The sequence below is a fragment of the Thamnophis sirtalis genome, unplaced genomic scaffold (assembly GCF_051295495.1).
Source record: "Thamnophis sirtalis isolate CommonGarterSnake01/CBP01778 unplaced genomic scaffold, rThaSir2_p1.2 scaffold_4, whole genome shotgun sequence".
Classification (NCBI taxonomy): domain Eukaryota; kingdom Metazoa; phylum Chordata; class Lepidosauria; order Squamata; family Natricidae; genus Thamnophis; species Thamnophis sirtalis.
In genome coordinates this window covers 82,072,138-82,099,256 of record NW_028261384.1, presented here as the reverse complement: position 1 = coordinate 82,099,256, position 27,119 = coordinate 82,072,138, and the positions used below count along the sequence as shown (strand labels likewise).

Sequence of the window (27,119 nt, the reverse complement as noted above, 5' to 3'; positions counted from 1 at the left end):
AAGTGGCACTTATACACAATGGTTTTAAAGGCAAATTATGATCTGATGTAAACGACAGACATATAATACAAAGTATTGCATAAATTGCATGTGTGCTCCAGATGAAATAAGGTCATGTAGGTAAGTTCCAATGAAAGGCATTCAATAATAGCATCTTAATATCAGAACAAAACAATATGACAATATACAGCGTACCATCATATCTTTCCTTTTGTCTTTGAGCGCCATACGTTGGACACACGTTCCACTCAAGTTTATTTTTTTTGTTTTGAGCATAATAGATAGCAATGTGACTTTCAAAAAAATAATTAAGATTCTGTACAACAGTTTAATGCATCTAGAGAAATTCTGGACTAATAACGGATTATCTTGTATAATGTATATTGTATATTGTATAAAAGGCAGCAATATTCTTCTGTTCCCTCAGTGAGGTAGAACACTGTTTAATGTACAAGCCAGGTGCACATTTTGGTGTTCAAATGGTTTTCTTGAACACTATTTCCTAAATCACATTTTTATTCCTTCTTGCTGACTGAGTTGTGACAGAGTTTTCTTTATACGCAAAGCTGTTAGTCTAGCTGCACCATTGGCATACCAGCATTCTCGCATAATCTTGGCCATTACTCGTAATGCCTGCAAATAAATAAAACAGAAAATATTTTGTGAGTCATTATTTTATATCACATAACAAAAAAATTTAAATACATTTATCCGTAAATACAAATACAAAATATGAGACCATAATCTTAAACAGAATTGTCATATTTCTTTTAATTCAATTCTAAAATCAAAATATTAATTTTTTTAAAAAAATATTGGTTTATTTTTAAAAGTATTCTAAAACTTATCTAAAGAAAAGAATCTACCTCACAACTTTGCCATCTATTTGGAGTATTGGGTCGTAGCTTCTGTTCACAAACAATTCTCCTCATTTCTTCAACTGAAGGATCAGAAGGGACAAGGTCGTAATATGGTAACTGATAATCTTCATGGATTCCTGAGATATATAAACCAATATATAATTTAAGATTCATTTCTGACACTGATTGAAGTTAATTGTTGGTTTTTTTTTAACCTACCACCAATTGAACATCGACGAGCTATTTCCCAAAACACTAGTCCCATTGCATAAATATCTGCTCTTTTGAAGGATTCAAAATGCTTCATGTTTATCGAATCATCAAGTACCTCAGGAGCCATGTACCTATGAATATAAAGACCAATATGTATTATGTATAAAGCAATGCTGCTTGAACATTATTTTATTTTTTTAAAACCATCATAAGCAGCTGTAAGCACTTTTTCAATTCTACAAAGTAATCATCTGAACTTTATATTGTATACTATTTATTACTAGCTATTCCAATGAAATCCACAAAGTTTACCTTTTAAAAAAGCTTTAAATTGGGAAACTAAACCAGTTATTGCAGGCTAAGTTAAACACAGTAATTCACAATAATATATTACTGATTTTGAAGTCGTAATTACTACTAAGTCCACATCATAACTTTTGAAAACTTTGATTTATAAAATCAGAATCGTATATATCTATTCAGGACTGTTTTGAGCGTTTTACTCTACTAACTCAATAGTATATGGCCATTCCCAAATATCTAAGAAATCACAAACAAAGCAGCATTTCTGATTCGGGGATGTGCATTCATTGCTTGGGATCTGGGATCAAACATTCACTTTCCTTTCTTATTTGGGAAGAAATGTACTTTGGCTATGAAATTATAATCTGCCTTTCCCTAACTGGGTTAAACATTTCCTGTTCATCTCAAGAATGACCCTAATATTTTATAGCTCCATCTCAGGTGACTCAAGTGATACTGCAGCTGCCAACTTGCAGTGCCTGGGGACTGGGGGTTTGGATGTGGGACAAAATGCTTCAATTGAAAGGAGCTAAGATGGGTTCAAAGGGCCATGGGACCTGGGAGTTTATCATCTTTAGTTATGAATGGGGTTTTGCTACCACAGATTTTAGGCACAATCTGTGGGTTCTCCTGGGCTCACATCTCCTGTTCAAAGAATAGGTGGAAATAGAGTCTGGGATTGCCTTTGTTCAATTTCACGTTGTGCTCTAATTGCACCCTTTCCTGGATCATGAGGTCCTGTACAGAGTAACTTATGCCCTAGTCATCTCTCAGTTGGATTACTGTAATGCATTCTACGCGGGGCTATTCTTGAGGAGTATTCAGAAGCTACAACTAGTGTAGAATGCAATAGTGCGAATAGTTCTAGAGGCCCCCCGGGTGGAATATATAACAATGCTGTTGTGTGAGCTCCACTTAGTGCTAGTCTGAGTCCAATTTGAGTTGTTGGTTAACACCTCTAAAGTCCTTTAGGGAATGAATCCAAGATTATATGAGGAGATGCATTGGCCTGTCCCACTTGCTCCAATAGAAGATGTCTACTTCAGATTCCATCTACCAAAGGATTTTGGTTGGCGGGGTCCAAGAAAAGTGGCCTGTTATCTTGGTTTTTAGTCTTTATTTAATCTTTCCTAATTTTAATTATTTTATATCAGTTCAGTCACTGTGCCAGTGAGATGATCAGCATATAAATATGTTAAATAAATAATAGCTATTTAGAATTGTTGACTATTTATTAGTTATTGCAAATAATTCCTACTCATCCACGAAGGAGACAGATGTCTATACATTATTTTGAACAGTAGCTATTGTTGCACCATTTGAGTTGAGATCAGTCAGGTTTGGCTATCTGCTGCCACATAGCAGGGGTACTTTACATATAATATTAAGTTTTAATTATTTCTGTGACTGAATAGAATTTGCTATAAGTTTTCTGGAAAAATAAAGCATTGAACGAGATTGATAACTAATAAATTAGAGAAAATAATTGATTTTCACAGTATCAGGCTGCAAATGAAGGTCTTTTTCTGACATAAAACTCTTCCATATAGAAAACTCATTTGTCAGAGAACTACACTGGAATTGTATTGTTGACATACGATTTTATCTGGAAACTGAAGTAATACAATATATTTCAGACAAAAGTTTATCTGATATTGGTTAAAACAAGGCTCATACATTTAAATAGAAACTTGATTCCTCATTAATATTTACATGAATTTCCAAGATTAAAAGATTACATGCTAATAGGCTACCAAGAATGATAGAAAAGTACAAGTCCAAAAATATCTTTTTTCTCCATTTTATTTATTGCTTTGTGGAGAAGAGGGTCACCTTTCAATCACTTATGCTTTCACTCTTAATTAAAGAGAAGGCACTACTCAGCAGTTCTGGGACACTTACTGTAGAAGAATAAAGAAGGAAAGAATAAGGCAAAATATATTATTTCCTCTCATTTGTGAGCATGCAGCAATATGTATCCTTTTAATGACTTATATTCAATAAGTTAGGATGATAAGCAATAACTTTCAAATGAGTTCATACTCATTTCCACGTTCAATATGAGGACATTTTATTATACTGGTTTTCATAGAGAAAATTTGTGAAATATACAACCAGGATCTTTTTATCTTTTAAAACGACTTAGAAGTTCTCACCACACTATAGGTCACATTACTGCAAGATTCCAAAGGGTTCAACAGACTTTCTCCTATTGTTGTAGGAATAACTGTCTTTAAAATCTACTGTTTAGCTTATCTTCAGTTTGGATTACCGTATTTCTCAGAATATAAGACGCACCTTTTTTCCTCAAAAAAAGAGGCTGAAAATCTGGGTGCGTCTCATACATCAAATACAGCATTTTTTGCCTCCCAAAGCCTTGCCCCTTCACCAAAATGGCTCTGCATACCCTTATGGAGGCTTTCAGAGAGCTCCTGGGGGCTGGGGAGGGGAGAAATGAACAAACAATGGGCCGGTTTTTGTCCCCCCCAGCTCCCAGCAGCACTCACAAAAACTGGGCCTGTTTTTTCACAAAAACAGGCCAAGTTTTGCTCATTTTTGCCCCCCCCTTCCCCAGGAGCATTCTGCACCACCCCCCCAAACTATTCATGCCTTTTTTTAAAAAAAAAATGAGCCCGTTTTCGCAAAAAACAAGCCGTTTTTGGGAGGCTTGCAGAGTGCAAAGTTTTTTCCCCTCCTTTTGGGAAGTTCTCTGATTGATGAGAATTACATTGATCAAGTGCTGTGCCAGAAGAAACAAAGTCTTAGGTGCTGCTTATTGTCAGCAATTTCCTTCTCCATGGATAAATACACCTGGAAACATCTACCTACCTACCTACCTATCCACCTACCTACCTACTCTCTCTCTCCCTGCCTACCTACTGTATTTCTCTATCTCTCTCTATTTCTTTATCTACCTACCTAATTACTCTCTCTCTCTCTCCCTACCTACCTACTGTAGTTCTCTATCTTTCTCTCCCTCTACCTACCTACCTACTTTTTCGCCTCTTCAAAACTTTGGTGCATCTTATACTCTTATACTCCGAAAAATATGCTATGTAAAATATTCCATTAAAAAAGCATCAGTTTACCTCTTTGTTCCAACTCTGTGATTTGGTGCAATATCTATTGTATCTGTAGCTGAATCGTGTCTTACTGCCAGACCTAAATCCGCAATGCAACATGTTCCATTTTTCTTTACTAATATGTTTTTTGATTTCAAGTCTCTATGAGCTATAGCTGGTTTACCTGAAATTAAAACACATAGAAGCACTATTAATACCATCAACTAAGTCAACCTGAATCTTAACTCCAGGCCCAAAAGATGCGGCTCATAGAGTAAAAGGGCTGGAAGGGACCCTAGAGGTCTTCTGCCTATGGATCATCACTTCATCCCAGATAAATGATTGTCCAATATAAGATAACCTTCAGCAACAAATTATTATTTCTGTTAATGGAGTTCAAATTATTCCACTCTGAACATACTATTTCATACTAATTGTCATACTAATTAGTTTCATAAAAACTAATTCTCCACATAACACTCTAATGCTGGGAAAGACTGAGGAAAAAGAGAAGAGGACAAAACAATCAGCAGTAAGATAGAAGAACGCTATGGTGCACCACTGGAAGACCTAAAAACCATGCTAGAGACAGATCATAATGGAGAAAAATCTATCTAAAACCTCAATAAAACTCATGATAATGACTTGATGGCAATTAAACTAAATTTATTATTATAAATTGAAATTCAGATTTGTTAAATTCTGACAATATAGCAAGAATTACTAAATAAAGATGAATAAGCTTTAAAATAAGGTTTCCAAACTATAAGGTATCACCTCTCTTGAGATGCAGATGGAGTCGAGGAGAGATATAAGAATATTTTAGTTACATTGTTAAAATAAATTTATTCTCCAAAGTTTCATTATTATTTCATTGTTCATTTTGGTGTTTGGGTTTTTAGGGAGGGTTACACTGAAAGGAAGTTGATTATAGGAATTTAGGAATTCCTGCTTTAAAAGAATTACAATTTGATCAGAATGTTAGTATCTGAAAAAAAGGTAGGAGCTTCTACATATTTAAACACTACACACACAAAAAAAAGAAAATTATTTAAGCAGTAAGTTCATATTCTCAAAATTATCCAGTAGTTCTAATAAAATGTCTAAAATTGATGGAACAAAATATAAATGGTCACTTGAGATGAACAAATATTTTTGAATCTAATTCAAATAAACCAATATTTTATAACATAAAATTCACAATAATGGTTCCTATAATTTCTTAAAATATAGTATATCGCTACACAAGGTAGTGGGATCCGGTGGTTCTGTGGCTAAGAAGCTGAGCTTGTCGATCAGAAAGGTCAGCAATTCAGCGATTCGAATCCCTAGTGCTGCATAACAGAGTGAGCTCCCATTACTTGTCCCAGCTTCTGTCAACCTAGCAATTTGAAGGCACGTAAAAAATGCAAGTAGAAAAATAGGAACCACCTTTGGTGGGAAGGTAGCAGTGTTCCGTGCACCTTTGGCATTTAATCATGCTGGTCACATGACCACAGAGATGTCTTCAGACAGCACTGGCTCTTTGGCTTTGAAATGGAGATGAGTACTACCCCTTAGAGTCTGGAATGACTAGCACATATGTGCGAGGAGAATTTTTCTTTACACATGGTGACCTGAGTGATACTGTTGCTGCTCTCTTGCTATGCCTCAAGGTAGTAAGGCTCTGGGTGGAGGAACAACAAGGTTTCAACTGAACTCTGGCAGAGCCAAGTGGCTTTGGGTGCATGGAGCCTCAAGAGCCAAATGTTTGTCATCCTTAGATCTGGACAGAATTACACTACTCTGATCAGATCCAGTTTGCAACTTTGGAATTTTCCTAGGACTTACATCACCTGATCAAATACCAAGTAGAAGACAAAACTTTTGCACAGTTCCAATTTCTGCATCAGCTGCAACCTTTCCTGAATTATGATTCCCTGTGCTCAGTTATTCAAGCCCTACACATCTCTTGTCTGGACTATTTAAATGTGCTCTGTATGGGGCAACCCTTGAAATCCATTCACAAGGTTCAATTGGTGCAAAGTGCAGCAACAAGAGCAGTCTTTGGTACTCTAGGATGCCCCATATAACACCTCTGCTCTGAAAACTTCACTGGCAATCAGTCTGCTTCTAAATGCAGTTCAACATGCTGTTTATGACTTCTAGAGTCCTTAAATGCATAGGTTAGTTGGGATCCAAAAGAAGAGCTTTCTCCTAAGAGCATTGCCCTTAAAAACATCTTAATCTCTAAAGTAATATCTGCCTCCACCCTCCTATCCTTCTCAATCCCCCCCCTCCCTATTTTATGTAAGCCGCCCTGAGTCCCCGCGGGGAAAAGGGCGGCCTATAAATATTAATAAAATATCAAATAAAAATATCAAATATCAAAGAGCCTAAAAAATTCTGCCAGTTGGCCTGGAGTCCAAATGGGGAAATTGCACACTGGAGGTGACTGCTGGATTGATGACAGACCCTCCCCTCCCTTGTTTTCTCTTCTCTACCCATCCATGCTTCTTTTTTTGGTAATCATATAGTTGTATTTCTCATTATGTTCTTTTCATTGTTCCTTTTTTTTGCTTTATTATCTTATTTCTGATCTGTTCACACTATTTTCATTTCTTCCTTTATATTGTTGTAAGCTGCCTAGAATAGCCCCATGGGAAAATAGGCACCAAATAAATTTAATAAACAAATAAGGAAGAATCAGTATGAACATTATAAAAAAAAACTATGCCCAATCATTTGAAGTTGTGATTTTTTAAACAAAGTTATTGTGAATTTCAAATAAAATCAGTTTATTGCAGACCAAAGGCTAGATAGAATAAAATACTTCTACATAAAAGAAAAATATTAAGTATAATAAAAATAATTAAGAGATAAAATAGAGCAGAATAAATACAGCATTATTAAAAAAAATAAAACTTAATGATGCAGCTTATGGGTCAATGGTAAAATTGAATGAATGGGAAGATATTTTGAGTCTTTTTCAGAAAGAAGAAACATTAAATAGCAAGAACATTCCCTGGAGAGATGTTTGTTCAACATAGGATTAATGAAGATCTCCTTTTCAGAAGAATATGATCAATATTGTGGTATGGCACTTGGCTTAAATTTGTTTGGAGATCTATATACCAAATTCATTGTTTTGAGGGCAGTTCTAACATTATAAAAACCTAATAAGCACAAACTTTCTATATAGAATCTCAGAATCCCATATAGGAATTTTTTCTAGGGTTTTAAAAAATGATCTCTACATACTAATGAGCCAAACCTTTAGGAAATAGAATTAACATGAGTCAAAGGATAATTAGAAGAAACCATGCTCTAGCATACAAGACCATGCCTGTTTCTACATGAAAGATGGCATTTTGGAACTATCCATATATCTCAAATTAATGGTTCCAAGAATGTTAATCTTCAAAAAGAGTAAATTTATGAGCCATAAAGAATCTGAGAATCTTATCTTAGTTTGGAAAATCTTAATTTCAGCTAAAATAAATATATTAGACTAATGTAGATTCACTATTCTTTTACTAGACTTATTAGATTTTTAAAAAATCTGGTTTCCCTCTCACTATTTTTACTATGTGTCTCCAGTAGAATATAAAAAAACCTATTTTAGAATAGGTAATTAAAAAAAATAGAAAAAGAATAAGAACTTTCAGAAGGAATATTCATTAAAAGGGTGCTCCTATGGGTTCAGGAAGAAAAACTATAGTAAGAGGGAAATAGTGAGGAGGGGTGTTTCCCACTAAAAGCTTTAATGAGTAGATATTCCAAAAGTATTATCCATGTAATCATTGTTTTAATCTAAACACAAATCACATAAATTAAATGTTAAATCAAATTAAATTGCAATGGAGATGATTAAAATGATTTCAAAATGTATACCTCTGTGAGAAGATGTACATTAACAACTGAAACAAACATTGGGATGAAGTTACCTTGCGTGCCAACAATCTCCATGTGAAGATGTGCAAGTCCACTGGCAGTTGACAATGCTAGCTTTATCATTCCCTCTACAGTAACAGTGTACCTATTCAAATAATCAAAAAGAGAACCATGCTCATGATAATCTGACACTAGCCAGAGTTGTGTCCATGTACCATTATCTGCAAATAAAAATAAAAGGAACAATTAAAATTAAGGGAACAAAGTAAACAAAACACATTAGAAAAATGACTGCATATCCAGAGAGCTCTCTGTTAAAGTATTGAAATCTTCAAATGATACAACAGTCATTGGTCTCATAAAAGTTGGCGATGAGTCTGTCAATAGACAGAAAGTTGAACAACTGGCCCTGTTGTGCATCTGGAACAGTCTGGAGCTGAACATGCTTAAAACTGTAGAGATGAGAGTGGATTTTAGGAGAAGCCCTTCTAATCTACCATCTCTTACTATATTTAACAGCACAGTATAAGAGTAGATCCTTCAAATTTTTGGGTTCTATTAAGTTCTATAATTTTCCAGGATTTGAAATGGACGCTAACATTAGAATCATCATTAAAATGGCACAACAAAAAATGTTCTTACTGTGTCAATTCAAGAAGTTCAGATTGCTCCAAGAGCTGTTGATAGAGTTTTACAGAGGAATTATTGAGTTTGTCATTAGTATTTCTATAATTGTCTAGTTTGGTAGAGCAACCAAACAGGATAGTACAAACTCCAATAGAAAGTAAGGACTGCAAAAGAAACAGTAGCAGTCAGCCTGCCTTCCATAGAATATTATGCAGGTCAGGAGAGCTGAGAAAATACCTACAAGACCCTTTACATCTTGGACATCAACAGGCTTTCAGTTCCTTCCCTTGAGACGTCGCTATAGGGCACTGCAACTACAAGTTGCCAAACACCACAACAATGCAAGTTGCCAAAACAGCTAGACACAAGGATAAGGTTTTCCCCCTCACGCTATCACTCTGCTGAACACCTAATTCTCACAATACTGACTTATGTCTATTTATTCATCTTATTTGGCATTATTATTATTATTATTATTATTATTATTATTATTATTATTATTATCATCATCATCTTTCTTTACTAACTCCTCTTATTGGGTAATGTTATTATTAATTAATAATTATTACTACTCTGTGGTTTTGCATGCACAAGAGCTTCTGAGTTTGAGACAAATGCATTGTATATCTAATCACATTTGGTCAAATAAAGTATTCTCTTCTCTATTCTATTCTTATGAAGAATATTAACTATTTTACTGTAATCAGAATATTAACTATGTTATTGCAGTCTGCTTGTATCAATAATAGTGATTGTAAAATTAAACACAATCGTTTAAATCCTAATGAATCATGGAAATTTAAGTCTCACTGCATTGAATTTGTAATAAATATGCTTTTTTAAAAAAATCCAAGATGAAAACATTTCCAGATACAAATATTTATTAAATCATTGCAATATTAAGCCAACATCCACATTGCAAACAATATGTTTTAATTCTTTTAATATCAATCTATAAAATGACTCACACTTGAAAGGTAGTTTCTTCAAATTGAGGCTAACGTCTTGTAACTTGATGGACATAGCCATTGGAAACAATCTGGAAATAACTTCCAGAATTTTTTATTTTTTCCCCGTCTAGTTTATATTCTTAGTATCTCCTTGTGGTCATTAGTACTCAAATAATTGATTGGCAAGTGCTATTATTCTGTTAGCCTTGCAAATAAATCTAGGGCAATTTATTGCAGATAAAGATTTTCCAGCCTTGGCAATTGTCATTGAGTTTCAACGCTTAAAATTCAAAGCCATTACAATACTGTTTTTCAATGACCACATTTTTTTTCAAAAAATTATACTTTTCCAGATTTTTTAATGTTTAGTTATTATGTCTTTAACATTTCTTATTGAGAAATGAGAAATCCTCAAATTATAACCATTTATTTAGTGACCTTTCAGTTATAATGGAACCGAAAAAGTCTGACTCTCACTTATGACCAAATGCAGTATTCCCATGGTCACATGATCAAACTTCAGGTGCTTGGCTAATGGCATGTATTTATCGTGATTGCCGCATCCTGAGGTCATGTGATCACCATTTAGGACCCTCCCATCTGGCTTCTGACACAAAAAGTCAATGAGGAAACCAGATTCGCTTAACGAATACAATCTAACAACTACGATTTGCTTAACAACAATGGCAAAAAGTTTATAAAAATGGGGTACAGCTCACTTAACAACTGATTTGCTTAACAATCAAAATGTTGGGCAACCAATTGTGGTTATAATTTGATGACTTCCTGTATATAATAACAAGTATAACAACATGTATATCATAAGTAAAAGTATTTCTGGATTGTGACAACCTTTATTGTCTGCAGCTATAAATCCAAGAATATTCTCATGACGGAGCATAACTGTTTGATAGATTTCAGCTTCACGAAACCATGAGCGTTCTTCTCTTGAAGAGAATATTTTTACTGCAACTTCTTCTCCTCTCCATTTACCTCGCCAGACTTCTCCAAAGCGACCTTTTCCAATACTTTCTTGTAATACAATTGTTCTTGCAATTGTTCTCTGAACAAGTAATGGCAAACCTAAAAAAAAGTTTTCTGATCAGTGATAAAGAGCCAATTAATCAATCCAGGTTTTGATCTACAAGGCTTTTTCCTCCTATCAAAAGACTATTAAAGCATCTAGCTATTACTAATTCTAGTTGGTCATACTTTTTCTTTGGTCATAAATAAAGGAGACCAATTCTGCTTTGTTAAAAAAAGGAAACTTCAAGTAAGAGTTTAATTTCCAGCAACAATAATAAATTATTTTGGGCAGCTGTCTGGGTACATTAATCTCCCATATTATGCTATTGCATTTACTATAAATACACAAATACTTCAATAATCTTTGAATCACAGCAACTTTCTACTCCCATATCTAAGGAGTTGTTATAGCTAAAGAATCTTATCACATTTCCACTAATATTTGAATGTGTAATCTAAATCAATTAAGTGGGTCACAAAATCTGTTTAAAGCTGAAATAATTTTCCAATTGGTGTTCAACCAAACCTGGTTTGTACAGACCTGTTTGTCCTTTGAAATAAACCAGGTCAGGAAATATACTCCACAAGTCTGGGTGGAACTACATTTTATTGATATTAGCTTGAACTGATTTTTTTTTTACTCCTCTTCTCTTATATTCTACAGATTCTCAGATTTCAACAGCTGTTGGTACTGGGAATGCTGTCACATGGGTTTGTAAAGTGAAATATAATATGTCATATTTCACAGTCATGATTGCTGTCATAACTCCAGGACCACACAGATCATTAAGCAGGGAAGAAATGTGGAGAAGCTGCAGGAAGGAGATTGTGATTGGCTCAATGAGGGCCAAATGTGGACACTATATATACAAGTGGGCCAGCAGATGCCATGGGCAAGTGCTATGGATGCAGACAGGCTGGTGGAAGCCATGGAAAGGCCAGCGGAGGCCACAAAGTGAGGAAATGTGTTGCTGCTGGCAGGCTATATGACGGAATCAGGGTGAGCAGAAAGTGCTACAGAGTACACTATCTTGTATTCCACAGCAAGCTCCTTGGAAGACAAAATGGTGGGAGAAACTTGTGACCTTTTCTAACAGTTTCTCCAGTGATTTTGCAAAAGCTGCAAATGACAGTCTTGTGATTGGCTAGCTGCAACATTGCAATAGCCAAGCTAAACACCCTCACTATGATAATTGTACGGATGTAATAATGGCTGGAATTTCTAGGTTCAGTTATAAGTCCATTGAATGGTTGCTGAATGGGTGGATATAAACTAGGGAACACATGTAGTGAATTATGTCAGCTTAGCTCTTTTATATGGTTTTACTGTCTCTTTTGAGCATGCTTTTGCAACTATTATCAATGCCTCATTTCTCCAAGGACACCTGCTTGGCTTCTCTATAGCATTCAAAATACATGGCAACCAAAGCAACATGGTAGTTAAAAGTTTGGCTAGAGGTTCTACCTTTAGCTATAGAACCTTGACAAGTGACGGTGGGCTAATCATTCCCACTAGCCCAAAGAGTATTGTTATGGGGCAAAATAGGAGGAAGGAACTCTATGTATATTGTTCTGAATTCCAGAAACAAAATTGCAATGTAAAGATAAATATATTAATAAGTAGTCCTTGTTTAGTAATCACTTGTTCAGCAACTGTTTGAAATTGCAGTGGTGCTGAATGAGTATTATTTACAATTGGTTCTTGAATTCTGGCTGTAATATAGCCCCCATAATTGACTGTGATCTGTGGGCTTGGCAACTAGCTCACACATTGGTTGCAACACCATTATGAGTTATGTGATAGTTATTTGCCAACTTCCTTGCCACTTCCCACAACCAACTCAATGGGAAAGGTGCAACATCCAGCCCAAAATCGCACACATCCCTGCAACGATCTACATCCTGCCTCATCCAATAACAGCCACCTTCAGATCAAACAAGCTTGTGCACCCTATTGCAAACATATATACTCTCCCGCATATGGAAACAACCATTTACCTTTCTGCTGGCCTGCTTATGAGCTACCTGGGACTTACAGCATCCTGCCATATTCTCTAATGATATTGGTTTGTGGAAATCAGCAGGAAGTTGCAAGGTGGTTCTTGTTAATGATTCATGCTTTCTGATGAATGCCAGCAACAGGGACTTCCTGTATTGTGGTAACTAAGTGATGTGATCACATAATTTTGTGCTTAACAACCACATTGCTTAGCAATAGAATTGCAGTCCCAATTATTGTCAAGTGAGGACTACCCATGCGTTATAAATCTTAAGGATAAAGTATAATTAAAAAGGTAAAAGTTCCCCTCTCACATATGTGCTAGTAGTTTCTGACTCAAGGGGGTGGTGCTCATCTCCGTTTCAAAGCCGAAGAGCCAGCGCTATCCGAAGACATTTCCGTAGTCATGTGGCCAGCATGACTAAACGCTGAAGGGGTATGGAATGCAGTTACCTTCCCACCAAAGGTGGTTCCTATTTTTCTACTTGCATTTTTACATGTATAAAGCATTGTTAGGTTAGGGTTTTATCTACAACAGGGCATTACACTTGGAAATACCATAAAACTTAAGCTTCAAATATTTTTTTATTCTGATATGAAAGTTAATCAAGAAAGGGATTTCCTTTTCCATTTGACAAGATGCAAAGTCTCTATGAACAAATAATATTTTCTTATTGGCATAACAAATGAAACTCTCAATAAAAAAAGCCCACACCTACATTTTAAAATATATTTTTTAATAATTCCCCTCATAATATATAGCAAGTTTCTATGAGTCCATAGTACTATTAACAGTATAACTTTTTAAAAACCATTTACTGGAATATGAGAGCTGCCAATCACCTCCACTAGACCGATTAGATCCCACAGATTAGGCCTCCTCCGAATTCCATCCGCCGGCCAGTGTCGACTGGCGACTACCTGGAGGAGAGCCTTCTCTGTGGCTGCTCCAACCCTCTGGAACGAACTCCCCGTGGAGATTCGAACCCTCACCACCCTCCAGGCCTTCTGCAAAGCCCTTAAAACCTGGCTGTTCCGACAGGCCTGGGGCTAAAGAGCTGTTGCCCCCGTCTCGAATGGTATGACTGTTGTGTGTTTTTAAATTATGTATTGTTATGTTTTGTTTTAATTTTTTGTCTGTACCCCCTTCCCTGATTTGAAATACAATAAAATCAAATTAAAATCAATCAAATCAAATTACCTGATCCTGATCCCGAAGTGGTCATATCATAAATTAAATCTTTTAAAGTAGTTCCCTCAGATATAAACGGTCGCTCCATTGAAGGGTCTTCTTCACTTGGAACTCGATGGTGTATGAATGTACGGTTATGGCAGATATAAAGAATCAACATAAGTGAAATACAAAGAAAACAAACTGGCCCAGCAATGGCGGCAGCCAATTCCACAGGTCCTAGGGTAGAAGAAAACTTCCCTGTTATAGGACCTAAGGAAGCACAAAAGATAAAACAAGGAACTCATTAGTTAAATAGTATATTGAGAACTTGGTACTGTGTGAAATGAAAGACAATAAAATTGTGGTTTATAGATACGTTTGATTATAGAAAATTCTCTCAGCTATCCATTTTCGGCTAGTAAAAACAAAAGATTACCTAATGTTGGAATTGGAAGATCTATTTTATTGCAGAAGTCTTTATCACAGCAATGAGATACTGTAATTCCTCCTTCACTTGTTGAAGTAGCACAAACAAATGGCCTGTCTTTGGGAAACAGATCGGTTTTTGCAAGACACATACTGTTGCGTTGGATTTTGTTTCTATTCCGTGTCACTGAAGTAAAACAGAGCCCATCTGTTGTACATGTGAAGTTCTCTTTTGTACAGTGAAGACAAAAACACTGCAAGGCTGTTTAAAAGAAAAATGTTTAATAATAGTGATATTTTAAATAGTTAAATATGGTAGTATCAAATTAAAATAATGGCATTAAACTCCAAAAAGACACTAAACTCAAATTTACCTTGTAAATAGCTGTATTCTATTGAAAGTCTCTAGACTTAAGAGACAAAATGGCTGAACAAATTTTCACATGAAAACTTCTATCACAGTTCTAGTCATTTAATAGGGAAAAAATAATTTAATAGGAAAAAAACAACATTCCACATTTTTCGTTAGTATAAACTACATTAACATTCAAAGAATAGTAAATTGAAATCTAGATTTGGGAATAGATTCCTATACCTATATGTATACATACCGTATTTTTCAGAGTATAGGACGCGCCTTTCTCCCTCAAAATAGAGGCTGAAAATCTGTGGCTTATACACTGAATACATTTTTTGCCTCCTGAAATCCTGCCCCTTCACCAAAATCGACCGTTGACTTACCTGAACGGTCCTTCTATGTGTGCTGCGAGGGGAATCCAAGCATGGGTTAACTTTGTCCATTAGCCTAGAGACTGAGTTATATAAATTGGTGACCACGCCTCCTCTGACTGGATGGGTCAGTTTTGTACGAAGTCAGCCGTTTAATGATGTATAACAATAACAAACGATGGCCGTAGCCCAAAAGGTATACAAACATGTCAGAAACACAAGTCACAAACTAGGTAAAGTTAGTCATAGTCAAAGTCACAAGTCAGTGGAGAGTCAGTCAAGTCAAAAGTCACGACAACCCTGGTCAGCCGAAGCTGCGGGTGGGTTTGGATTCCCCTCGCAGCACACATAGAAGGACCGTTCAGGTAAGTCAACGGTCGTTCTCCTGTGTGCTGCTTGGGGAATCCAAGCATGGGACATGCCAAAGCAATTAAGATCCAGGGCGGGAGCTAGGCTGGCCAAGGTCCCCCACGGGGGGGGGGGGAGCACCTGTTGCAACACACGCCGGCCAAAGAAAGCCTCAGCCAAGGCATACACGTCAACCTTGTAATGTCTGATGAACGGCGATGGCGAAGACCAGGTAGCCGCTTTACAGATTTCTTCCACTGATGCTTGCATGGCCCAGGCCACCGTGGTGGCCGCACTACTGGTAGAGTGAAAAGTGATGCACCTGGGTACCTGTCGAGATTCGCTGTCATAAGCAAGAGCGATGCACGACTTCAACCATCGACCTATCGTATGGGAAGAAACCTTCTGTCCCATGGATGATGGCTGAAAGGACACAAAAAGCGCTTCCGACCGCCTGAAAGATGCTGTGCGTTTCACATAGCGACGAAGAACCCTGCGCACATCCAGGTGATGCCACTGGCGCTCCTGCGGATGAGAAGGGTTGGGGCAAAAGTCCGGGAGGACGAGCTCCTGAGCCCTGTGGAACAACGTGTTGACTTTTGGTAGAAAGGCTGTGTCCAAACGGAGAACGACTCTGTTGGGGTGGAATATACAGAGGTCCGCCCGAACTGACAGTGCCGCCAATTCGGAAACCCGCCTGGCTGATGTAATAGCCACCAAGAACACAGTGTTAAGAGTCAGTAGTCGAAGACTGATGGAAGTAATAGGCTCGAATGGAGAGTCCATAAGCGCCCTGAGTACTAATGTCAAATCCCATGTAGGGTAGCGGTGCACGGTTGGAGGCCGGATGTTGGCCGCTCCCTTCAGGAAAGCCTTGACTTGCGAATGCTGAGACAAGGAACGTCCCTGACCTCCCCCAATCACCGTGGCAAGGGCCGTGACCTGCCTGCGAAGCGTATTGGGTGCCAAACCTTTGTTAAGTCCAGATTGCAGAAAGTCCAACACTCGGGGCACCAAATCCTGGAGAGGGTCTGCCCCAGTCCGGCGGCACCACCTGCAGAAGGCCTGCCAGGTAGCCTCATAAATTCGAGTGGTGGAGGGACGACGGGCCGCTTGAATTGTGTCAATGACCTCGCTGGAATAATGAAGGTCAGTCAGAATAGTCCACTCACGTGCCACACGGCTAATTGTAGCAACTGGGGTTCGGATGTATGAGGGCCCCCTGGTTGAGCCGGATCTGATCGTCCAGAATCCTCCATGGGCGCGAGATCGACAGGTGCACCAGGTCAGCATACCAGGTTCGCCGGGACCACATCAGAGCCACCAAGAGAATCTCCGCTCGTTCCTATAGTATCTTCTGGATGATCGCCAGAATCACTGGTAGAGGCGGGAAGGCGTAGAGAAGGCCGGCCGGCCACGGGCTGCGCAAGGCATCCACTCCCTCCGCCCCGGGAGTCAGGTACCTGGAGTAAAACCGGGGCAGTTGCACATTGTGGGGCTGCGCGAACAAGTCCACTGCTGGATGGCCAAACCGGCGGGAGAGTTGCTGGAAGAGGTTGGGGTGGAGCTGCCACTCCACATGATCCACTGTGGCTCTACTCAGCCAATCTGCCTGGACGTTGGAATAGCCCGAAATGTGTTCCGCCCGAAGGGACAACAGTCTGGATTCCACCCAATGATGCAATTTCTCTGCCTCCAGCATGAGGGCCCTGGAATGCGTGCCCCCTTGGGGGTTGACATGTGCCTTGGAGGCCACATTGTCGGTTAAGATCAGAATGTGTTTGTGAGTCACAATGGACCGTAACTCTAGCCAATTGATGCTGTTGGACAGCTCCTGGTCCAACCAACGACCCTGCGCCACCCGATCCAGGGCATGGCCGCCCCATCCAAATAGGCTGGCATCCGTCGTAACCTGGATGCGTTCCGGCTCCTTGAACGGGCACCCCTTGAGGATCTTGGAGGACGCCCACCACCGAAGTGATCTGAGGGGCTTGGGCAGAAGACGGAACTTGAGTTGTGAATGACTGGTGTGGGACCTCTGATAGGGAAGCAGGAACCATTGGAGTGTTCGTGCGTGAAACCTGGCCCAGGGAACAATGTTGATGCAAGATATCATCTTCCCTAACAGTTGAGAGAGAAGGGCCAAGGGCACCAGCCGCAGAGTTGATACCTGGGCTGCCAGCCGCTGGATGCTCTACCACCTTTCCAAGGACAGGAAGACTTCGCAGGTGGCGGAATTGATGACGGTCCCTAAGTGAAGCAACAATGTAGTTGGCTGCAGATGACTCTTGGGGAGGTTGAAGACGAAGCCGTGCCTCTGCAGGGAGTCCACTGTTACTTGCAAATCCCACAGGGCCTGTTCTCGAGACGGCGACAGGACCAAGATGTCGTCTAAGTAACAATTCACTCTCACCGGAACTGAGCGAAGCGAGGCCGCCACCACCTCTAGGAGCTTGGTAAAGGTGCGAGGGGGGCGACGAGAGACCGAAAGGCAAGGCCCGGTATTGGAAATGACGGCCTGCGAAGTGGAAGCGAAGAAACCTCCGATGCGCCAGATGGATGGGCACATGGAGATACGCCCCTTTGATGTCGATTGATGTCATCATGTCGCCCTGGCGGATGGATGCCAGGATGCTCTTTAAGGACTGCATCCTGAACTTCTGATGCTTGATGTACCAATTGAGTCTTTTCAGGTCTAGAATGGCCCGCCATCCCCCTGAATTTTTGGGTACCAGAAATAGGATGGAGTAAAACCCTAGGCCTTCCTGCCCTTTGGGAACTTGTTCTATGGCATTGATGGAGATGAGATGATGTATTTTGGCTTCCATGAGGCGCCGCTTCACTGAGCACCTGGGGACGGGGCACCTGATGAACCGTCTTGGGGGAATGGAGAGAAACTCTAGGGTGAGGCCCAGCCACACCACCTGAAGGGCCCAGGCGTTGGACGTTGGTCTCTGCCCACTGATGAGCGAAGGCCAGAAGACGCCCGCCCACCTGCTCCTCCCCTTCGGAGTCACCGGTACCTCCGAAAGGACAGGTTCCCAGATCCACGAAAGGACCTCCGGTTGTGGGATTGCGCCTGATGTTGTTGGCGCCCCCTATCCCTGGCCCCCGCACGGTCCTGGCCGTGGTTCTATGGCTGGTGAAAGCCCCTGTTGTAATGGGGAACATAGGGAGCTGTGGAGTATCCCGAGTAACCTCCCCGAAAGGACCGCCGCCTGTTATATGGCTGCTGCCTCCTGGTATTGCGTCCCCCGGTGGAGGGGAGAACCTTGCGTTTGTCCCTGGTCTCTATGAGTATGGGGTCAAGTACAGAACCAAATAAGGCACCACCCTTGAAGGGGGTGGACGCCAGGCGCCATTTAGACTTAACATCAGCCTGCCAATGGTGGAGCCGCAACAGACGCCGTGACGCCACATTGGACACCACAGCCCGAGAAGCGAACTTGGTGGCATTGAGAGTGGCATCCGCCGAGAACTCTAGTGCAGCCATAATCTTGGTGACATCTTGATAAAGACGCACCTCATCAGGGGTCAGTCTCTCCTGCAACTGTTTGAGCCAAAGCACAGAGGTTCTATTAAAGAACGATGCTGCAGTAGCAGCACGCAAGGCCCAGGCCGCAGCCTGGTGGGTCTTACGAATGACCGTCTCGGCCTTGCGATCCTCGGCCTTCAGGCCCTCAGAAATCTCTGACGAAATCAGCGCAGGGGAACCTAGGGCAGCTACTGGCTGATCCACAGTCGGAAACTGCAGAATGTTCTCCAAGTCAGGAGTGGAAGTGTATAATTTCCTGTCTCCATTGCTGGGCGGGGCAACCACAGTCGGTTGGTCCCATTGTTTCTGAATAAGGTCCATGAATAACTTTGGGGAAGGGATCACTTCCTGTAGTGAGACCGGTTCAGCAAAGAGACGCTCAGTAGTGTCCAGGCCTACTGCAGAGCTGTCTTTGGGAGCCATCTCTCCCATATGAATAGTAGCCTTAGCTTTATATAATAAGGACTTAAATAGAGTATGCTTAAATAGGCCAGAGGAATTAGGCTGATCAAAAATCAGACCCTCATCATCAGAGAAATCTCTATCTATCAACTCCCCTTCCTCCACCAAGGCTGAATCCTCGCTATAATGTGAGGGAAGAGGGGAAGAAGAAGGCTCCGCTGGTAAATCTGGAAGATCCACTTGAGGAGCCTGGAGAGTAGGCCCAGGGCACTGGCCACTATTGGGGCTTGAGTCCTACGGAGTAGTTCCGCATCCACACCCCTTGAAATAGCTGCAGAGATCATCTGGTAGAGATCTGGAGAAAGGCCCTGATCATAGCCCTCAATAGGCCTCAGGCCTGCAGCAGTGGGGGTAAAGGTTGCAGAAGGCCCAGCACGTGGCAGAGAATAGGCCGAGAGTGTGTGTGTGCCTCAGGAATGACTGGGGGAAGTTGGATCCCCAACCCCCCCACCCCCACCTCCAGAATAACAGACAAAGGGCGATCAGGAGACCAGGCCTGGCTCCCTGCTGGCTGAGGAAATGAGGCTGGGGAAACACGTTGAGGCAATAGCGTTGGGGAGGGGGAAGTTCTACCCTCCCCAGAGGTCTTGGTTGCTGCCTTAGATTTGTCTTTCTTCTCATGGGCCTTATTCGGAGCCCCGGATGCCTCCCTGGGTCTCTGACTGGTGGCCCTAGAGGTGGCCCTGTCAGGCCTCGAGCTAACCCCCGCTTGGGTAGAATGCTGGCTATCGGCCGAGGGCTCTACTATACCTCCTGAGGTGGATTGGTCAGCCATTGTAAGCTTAGAAGTGAAAACACTCAAAGGGCACAAAGCACAGGCTTTACTATACAATGAGCACAGGCCGCGTGGTCAGTAGGAGCTGCAATAGAACGATCCTCTCACTCAAATTACCAGGGCCAAAGTGAGGGAAATGGGCGGACCGATGAGTCAGCAGCTTTCCAGGCGCCAAGAGCAGCAACGCTTGTAGCTAGGCTGCCTAATGCGCATGCGCCGAAAAACGGCCCCAAAATGGCGACCGCAACTTCAAGTGCCAAATTTAAATCGCTGCTCCAGCCGGCAAATTGCTCTGAGGCTCCCACAACATGGAGCGCTGCGGCGGCGGCGCTCTCCCAGCGCGAGCGGCAGTGAAGAGGCAGGGCGGACCGCGCCGCAAACGGCGGGAAAGCCTCCCAGATATCTCCGGCTAAACCACGCCGTGAACGGCGGGTGTCTCCCGGGCTCCGACGCGGCAGAGAAGCGCAAGGCGTGGTTAGCAGGCCGGTGGCAATAAACCCCATGCAGTTGCAAGACGCCAAGCTCAAACACCTCAGGCGCCTGCCACAAAAGCCCCCATTCCAACGGCTCCCGGAGCCAGGAACTAAGCCTCTGATGCAACCAATGCAACGGCAGTAAGAAACCTTTCTGAAGGAGCAAGGCACAAAGGACTGGGCAGGCAGCGAACTGCCGCCGCTCCCTTAGAAAGCAATAATAAGTTAAAAGGCAGAACAAACCCTTGTAGAATCCAAGATGAATCCTAAATTTGTCTCATTAGTCTGGAGAAAATTGGAATATGTCTCTTCTGGCTGGACTGAGTTAAAAAACTGACCCATCCAGTCAGAGGAGAAGTGGTCACCAATTTACATAACTCAGTCTCTAGGCTAATGGACAAAGTTAACCCATGCTTGGATTCCCCAAGCAGCACACAGGAGAAGGTTGTGCACAGCATTTAGGAGCCTTGCAGAGTGCTCCTGGGGTGGGCAGGATGAGCGAAAAATGGGCCGCTTTTTGCTCAATTTTGCCCCCCCCAGGAGCACTCTATAAGCCTCCCAAAGGCTATTCATGCCCTTTTTTGAAAGAAAGAGTCACTTTTGGGAGGTCTGCAGAGTGCAAAAACTTTTTTTAATTTTGCCTCTTCAAAATCTTTGTGTGTCTTATACTCCTGTGCATTTTATACTCCAAAAAACACGATATACACATGTCTCTCTGGGTGTGTATGTATGTATGAGAGTGAATAAACCATCTTGTCCAGGCATTTTCCTTATTTTTGTGTTTTTTAACAGCTTTACAAACCTCTGCTGAGGTGGAATTCTCAAGAAGCTAATTTTCTAATAGCATATGCAGAATTTGAATTTGAGGGGAACAAAATCAAATCAAATCTTTATTACAGTCAAAGAATAGCATAAGAAAGATAGGGCATAAAATTTTGAAAAGCAAAAAAATACATCAAATCAAAAAATTATACATAAAAAGCTAAAAAATATAAAAACAAGCAAATAAAAGGAGGGTTAGAAGCAGTAATGAGTATAGGGAGCATGGCAAACTACTATTATATTACAAAATACTCTAGAACAGGGATGTCAAACTGGATTTCTTTGAAGGCCAGATCAGCATTGTAGTTCTTCTCTATGGGGTGGGGCAGTGGGGGGGGGGGAGACGGGACAGACGCCTCCTGCCAGCCAAAACAGGCCCCATTTTCAGCCTGAAAGGCCTCCTGCAGCATTTTACTGGCCAAAATGGGGGATGTCCCCCTCTTCATTTTCACCCTCCATGGTCTCCAGCAGCACTTTGCCAGCCAAAAACGGGCTGTGCGGAGGCTGTGAGACAATTGACATGCTGAAAATATTTTGGTAGCTCTTTCCTTAAGTTGGCTTTGTTAAAATCTCGTAAAATAATGGGAAGTGGGTATTTAACTTCAGCCCACAACATCTGCTCAGCTAGAGTTTGTAATGCATTGTTTACACAAGCTTGTGGAGAAACATACACAGCAATTAGGAGAAATGAGAACTCTCGAGAATAGAATGGTTTGCAAGTGATAATTAATGTCTCTAAGTCCACATCACAGAATTTCTTTAATATAGTTATATCTTTAGTATAGTATAGTTGAAAGAACTAGTTATGTCTAGCTATCCAAGAGAAAAATTAGGGTGGCATGATACCTGTCTTCCAGTACTTAAAGGGCTATCATAGAGAAAACAGGATCAGCTTATTCTCCAAAGCATCAAAGGACAAGACAAAAGCAATAAGTGGAAGCTTGTTAAAGAGAGATTCAACCTAGAACTAATGAGAAAAATTACTGATAGCAAGAATTATTAATCAATGGAATAGCTTATCTTCCAGTTGTAGGAGCTACATTACTGGAGGTTTTCAAGAGTAAGCTGGATAACCATTTGACTGGGATGATAGTCATTCTGAAATTATATTTGTTTTCAGTTTGAAGGGATCTATCATGATCATCAAAAGCTCAAAGATTTATCCAAAGAAACACAGAAAATTCATTGTTCAAAAATGTTACAGTATCTTATTATCCTTTATAAACCTTTCTCTTTACAATAAGGACCTGTTCCTTTAGCTTAAGTTACAACTGTAATTATTGTTCCTTTTTATTTATTGCTTGTCCACCTGTATATGTTGGACACAAATTAAAATTAAATCGCCAGTAATAAAACTTAATTTCTCACCAGCTTTCCCTTTGTAATATTTTCTGAAACTTTTAAGGTCTCTCTTTTACTGTTTCTCCCAACAATTGTAAATCTCACTAAAATAGCATTTTTTTCTGTAAAATATTGGAATCAGATATGTATTTTAATCTAGACAATTCTCCAAGCCAAGGGTTTTCTTTTTGGTTTGTGGGAAAATTTGGGGAAAAAACATGGTATTTTCTTATATATGACAACAGCAGGAATGCTTCTTTATATGCAGTGATGAAAGGACTCATAATGTGTACAACGGAAGAATGGATCATGAAATTAATGGGGTTGGTGGAAATTGCAAAATTGACTGCATTGATTAAGAGACTTTATCTAACAGTTTCTACATAAAGCCACTTTTTGATTTGTTTGCTTGAAACAAAACAAAAAATCAAAACTTTAATATTGAGATTTAATAATTATAGAATTACTATATGGTAAAAGCCATGATTCTTCAAAGATTCATTGTATTTTATACTTTATCTGTACCAAAGAAAATGAAAGTTACTCTTTTCTGTACCTTTTTTTTTGCATTTCCAATTTTGCTTTTTCCCTGCTCTCTCCTTTTTCTTTTAATTTTTCTTTTCTGTATTAATTAAAATCAAGGATCAATTTTCTTGACAATATTAAATCCATTCTTAAAGCCTAAAATTTTGTTACCATTCCAATAAAAGTTTAAGATGTGGTTATAAACTATGATATCAGGCAGATATTTGTGACATTAAAATCATGCAAATCTAAAAACTATTTTTCAAATTTAATTTTTTATAAGTGATGGCATTTTGAAATGAATTACAATTTTTATTTTTTCCTTATCAAATTGTGGCATCCAAGTAGATTTATAATGTTAATTGTAAAAGTTAGTTTTCATACTATAGACTGCTGAAATTAATTTGATGATGTATTATATAGATGTATAGGAACAGTGATTTTATATTAGGTTTATATAATCAAGAACCACGGTGGCACAGTACTGCAGGCTACTTCTGCTGACTGCCGGCTGCCTGCAATTTGGCAGTTCAAATTTCACCAGACTCAAAATTTTTAGGATGACTCAGCTTTCCATCCTTCTGAGGTGAATAAAAGGAAGACCCAAATTGTTGGGGGCAATATGCTGACTCTGCAAACTGCTTAGAAAAGGCTGTAAAGTGATATATAAGTCTAAGTATTATTACTATTGCTGTCAAAAAAAGGGGGGGATTGAAGAACAATGTCAACAAATCCAATACTTGGACTAGTACTCATCCTCCTTCAAATAATGTATAAAAAGATTGAAAATGAACTCAATCTTTAGTAATGATGCTTAGTATTCTTTAAGAAAATTCCATAAAATTAGAATGCAGAATAATTGGAATAATTAGTCTTAATATCATGATAATGGCAACAGCTGCTGATGGACATGAGATGTTTAAAATCAACAAGGAGGAAATTGAATTAATTTCAGAATTTATCTTCCTTGGATCCAAAATCCTTCACAATGGCAGTTTTCCTGAAATCAAATGCAGGATAATCTTAGGTTGCACTATAATGGTTAACATGAATAAAATCTGGAAAAACAGAAATGTTGATATAAATACAAAAAGCAGGTTAATTACAGCAATAGTCTATAATGATGTATGTGTATGAGAACTGGATACTAATAAAAGGCTGATCAAAAGAGAAGTGACACCTTTGAACTGCGATGCTGATCATAAGCTATCATGTCTACATTAGAAAGCCAGAATAATCATTAGAAGTTAAAATCATAAGATTTCATCATTTACTTTGGCCATATCATGTCTGCAAATTCATTGGAGAAGGCAATGGTTAGTGGAACAAGTGGAAAAGGCAAGCAAACAAAGTGATGGTTTGATAGCATCATATCTGATTCAAAGTTGAACATCCAAAATTGAAAGAAACCGTGTTTGACAAGATAGCATGGAGAGCACTAGCCTGTAAAGTCGTCAGACCAGACTGAATGGTTAAAACATTCATTTAATGTAAAAACTAAACTAAACTTAACTAAAATATAAACTTATCATTGACTAATAAAATAACATACCAAGTGTTATCTTAGAAGCTTCTTGCATTAACAACAATGTATGAACAACTGGTAAATTGTTAAATTGCCAAATATCAAAACTTTGGAGGAATGAATATAAATATTGAAATTTGTCTTAGGAGTGAGAGGGGTGGTGTATGAATTCAATAAAAAAAATGTGATACAGATTATAGGCACCAGTAATGTTTGTAATACTTTGAGGAAATGTATTAAACATTGCAAGGAGAAGCTAAAGGCAACTATTGAAGCCAGATATCTAACAACTTTGACAGTGAGTTGATAATAAAATCAAATTCAGACTCTATAATTCCCACCGTCTATCTTCAGATAGGAAGTACGTCTATATTAATAAACAAATACCATCTGCCCTATCCTGCAAGATTAAGAGGAGGAGAAGATACAGGGAGGAATTTGGGGCTCTCCTTGCTTACACAAGATTTATTGCAGATGGTAGTTTCTACGAATATAACAGCAATGTTCCATGCTGAATTGCGCAAACACAAAACATTGATATGATGCATTGCGTCCATTCTCTAGAAAAGGAGCATTCTACATTTTTATTTTATGGGGTTCATTTAACAGGGCGAGCTCTTGTCGATGACCTTTTGTTTGCTGTTCTGCTTCGGCTGGCCTGATAGAACGAAAAGACTCCATCCGCTACGATTATGCCGCTAAATTGTTTTGAGCAGCTATTGTCCAGTCTGTCGCCGTAGCGGTTCCTTGTCAATGAAACCCGCACTCTCCCTCCATCGACCATCTCATAACAGTCTGTTACCCGACGCTCTTAGTCCTGGGCGGCTGCAGAAGCGCCATGTTCCTTAAAGGGAACAGACAGGACCGGCCCAGTTGGTCCCAACCTGACTCATTTTAAGTATCATACGCGACTCACCCGTTGCTGCTTCAGGAAGAAGGAAAAGAAGCAATCCAGTTACAGTTGTCATCGTCAAAGCAACCGAACAGCAAAAACTTGCAAGGAAGGCCTGTAACAATCTCCGAAAAGAGACTGCTAGCGCCGCCATTGTCCCGTCCAAATACCACAACCTTCTCCTCCCCCTCGCAAGCAGTTCGTAGAAACAAACACAATCCTCTGGCGCCGCATCCAAAACCCTCCCACTTTTTCAGAACCTCCCTCCTGCGCGACAGACAGGATAGTAATCCTTCTTTCTTGCCAGACACTGATTAATACAAAATAATTTAGCTAGAAAGCAAGGTCATTTCATGATTGGGCGATTCCGTCACGAGGCTCCAACCGCATTCCTCCCACTGTCTCCTTTTCTTGCTTATAGCAGGAAAAAAGTACAGAACGAGCATCTAGTTCGACGTCAGAGAATAAGGCCTAAATGAAATACTTAATTGCAGTGTGGGCGTTCTTTCCCCAGAAAAGAGAACATTACATTAAGGAAAGTTTGTAAAGTGCTCTATAATAGCTCTCTTCTGTTTTCGTTATTCCATTAAAGTCATAAGCAGTTTATAAAAACAACAATTTTATTACGTGGTCAGGGACCCATTAAACTATAAGGAGGCCAAATACCATATTTTTCATCAAAGCAGGACAAAAATATAATGTTAAAGTTATACAAAAAATATAGGACTAGTAAAAGGAAGATTAAATTAAAAATATCTAAAAGGTATAAATAATCTAGGGAACAAAAAGGAAAAGAACCCAGGGTAACAATTTTTGTATTCTAAGCTGCCAAGAGTCATTGATTGAGATGGGTGGCTATAGAAATTAAATAAAATCAACTTAAGAAAAACAGGAATAAAACACAATTGCAACAGCAACGCTGTATAAGACAGCAATAAAAATTAAAGCTGTAAGTGCTGTATATGTAAAGCAAGTTAACCAAATCACCAGTTTATAAATCTGTATAACGCAGCTAAACAATTTAGTGATTATTTAGTGTAGTGTTTAAGGCAATGATAGCTAACCTTTTTCTCCTTTTGTGCGGAAATCACGTGCGCAACAGCGTACATATGCCCACACCCATAAAGAAATGTGCCTGCACACCCCCTACACATGCGCATGACACACACACCACCCCAT

General features: G+C 39.8%; 1 protein-coding gene across 1 annotated transcript; it reads right to left on the bottom strand.

The window, feature by feature from the left end:
* Positions 1–253: 253 nt before the first annotated feature.
* On the bottom strand, positions 254–26,157 carry TGFBR1 (transforming growth factor beta receptor 1). The gene is made up of 9 exons (XM_014052833.2): positions 25,965–26,157; positions 14,524–14,775; positions 14,115–14,357; positions 10,741–10,971; positions 8,365–8,532; positions 4,466–4,622; positions 1,080–1,204; positions 867–997; positions 254–633 (listed from the first exon to the last, which is right to left on the bottom strand). Exons 1-9 carry the CDS (start codon positions 26,092–26,094, stop codon positions 508–510), a joined length of 1,563 nt encoding a protein of 520 aa, XP_013908308.2. The 5' UTR covers positions 26,095–26,157; the 3' UTR covers positions 254–507.
* Between the last annotated feature and the right edge of the window lie 962 nt (positions 26,158–27,119).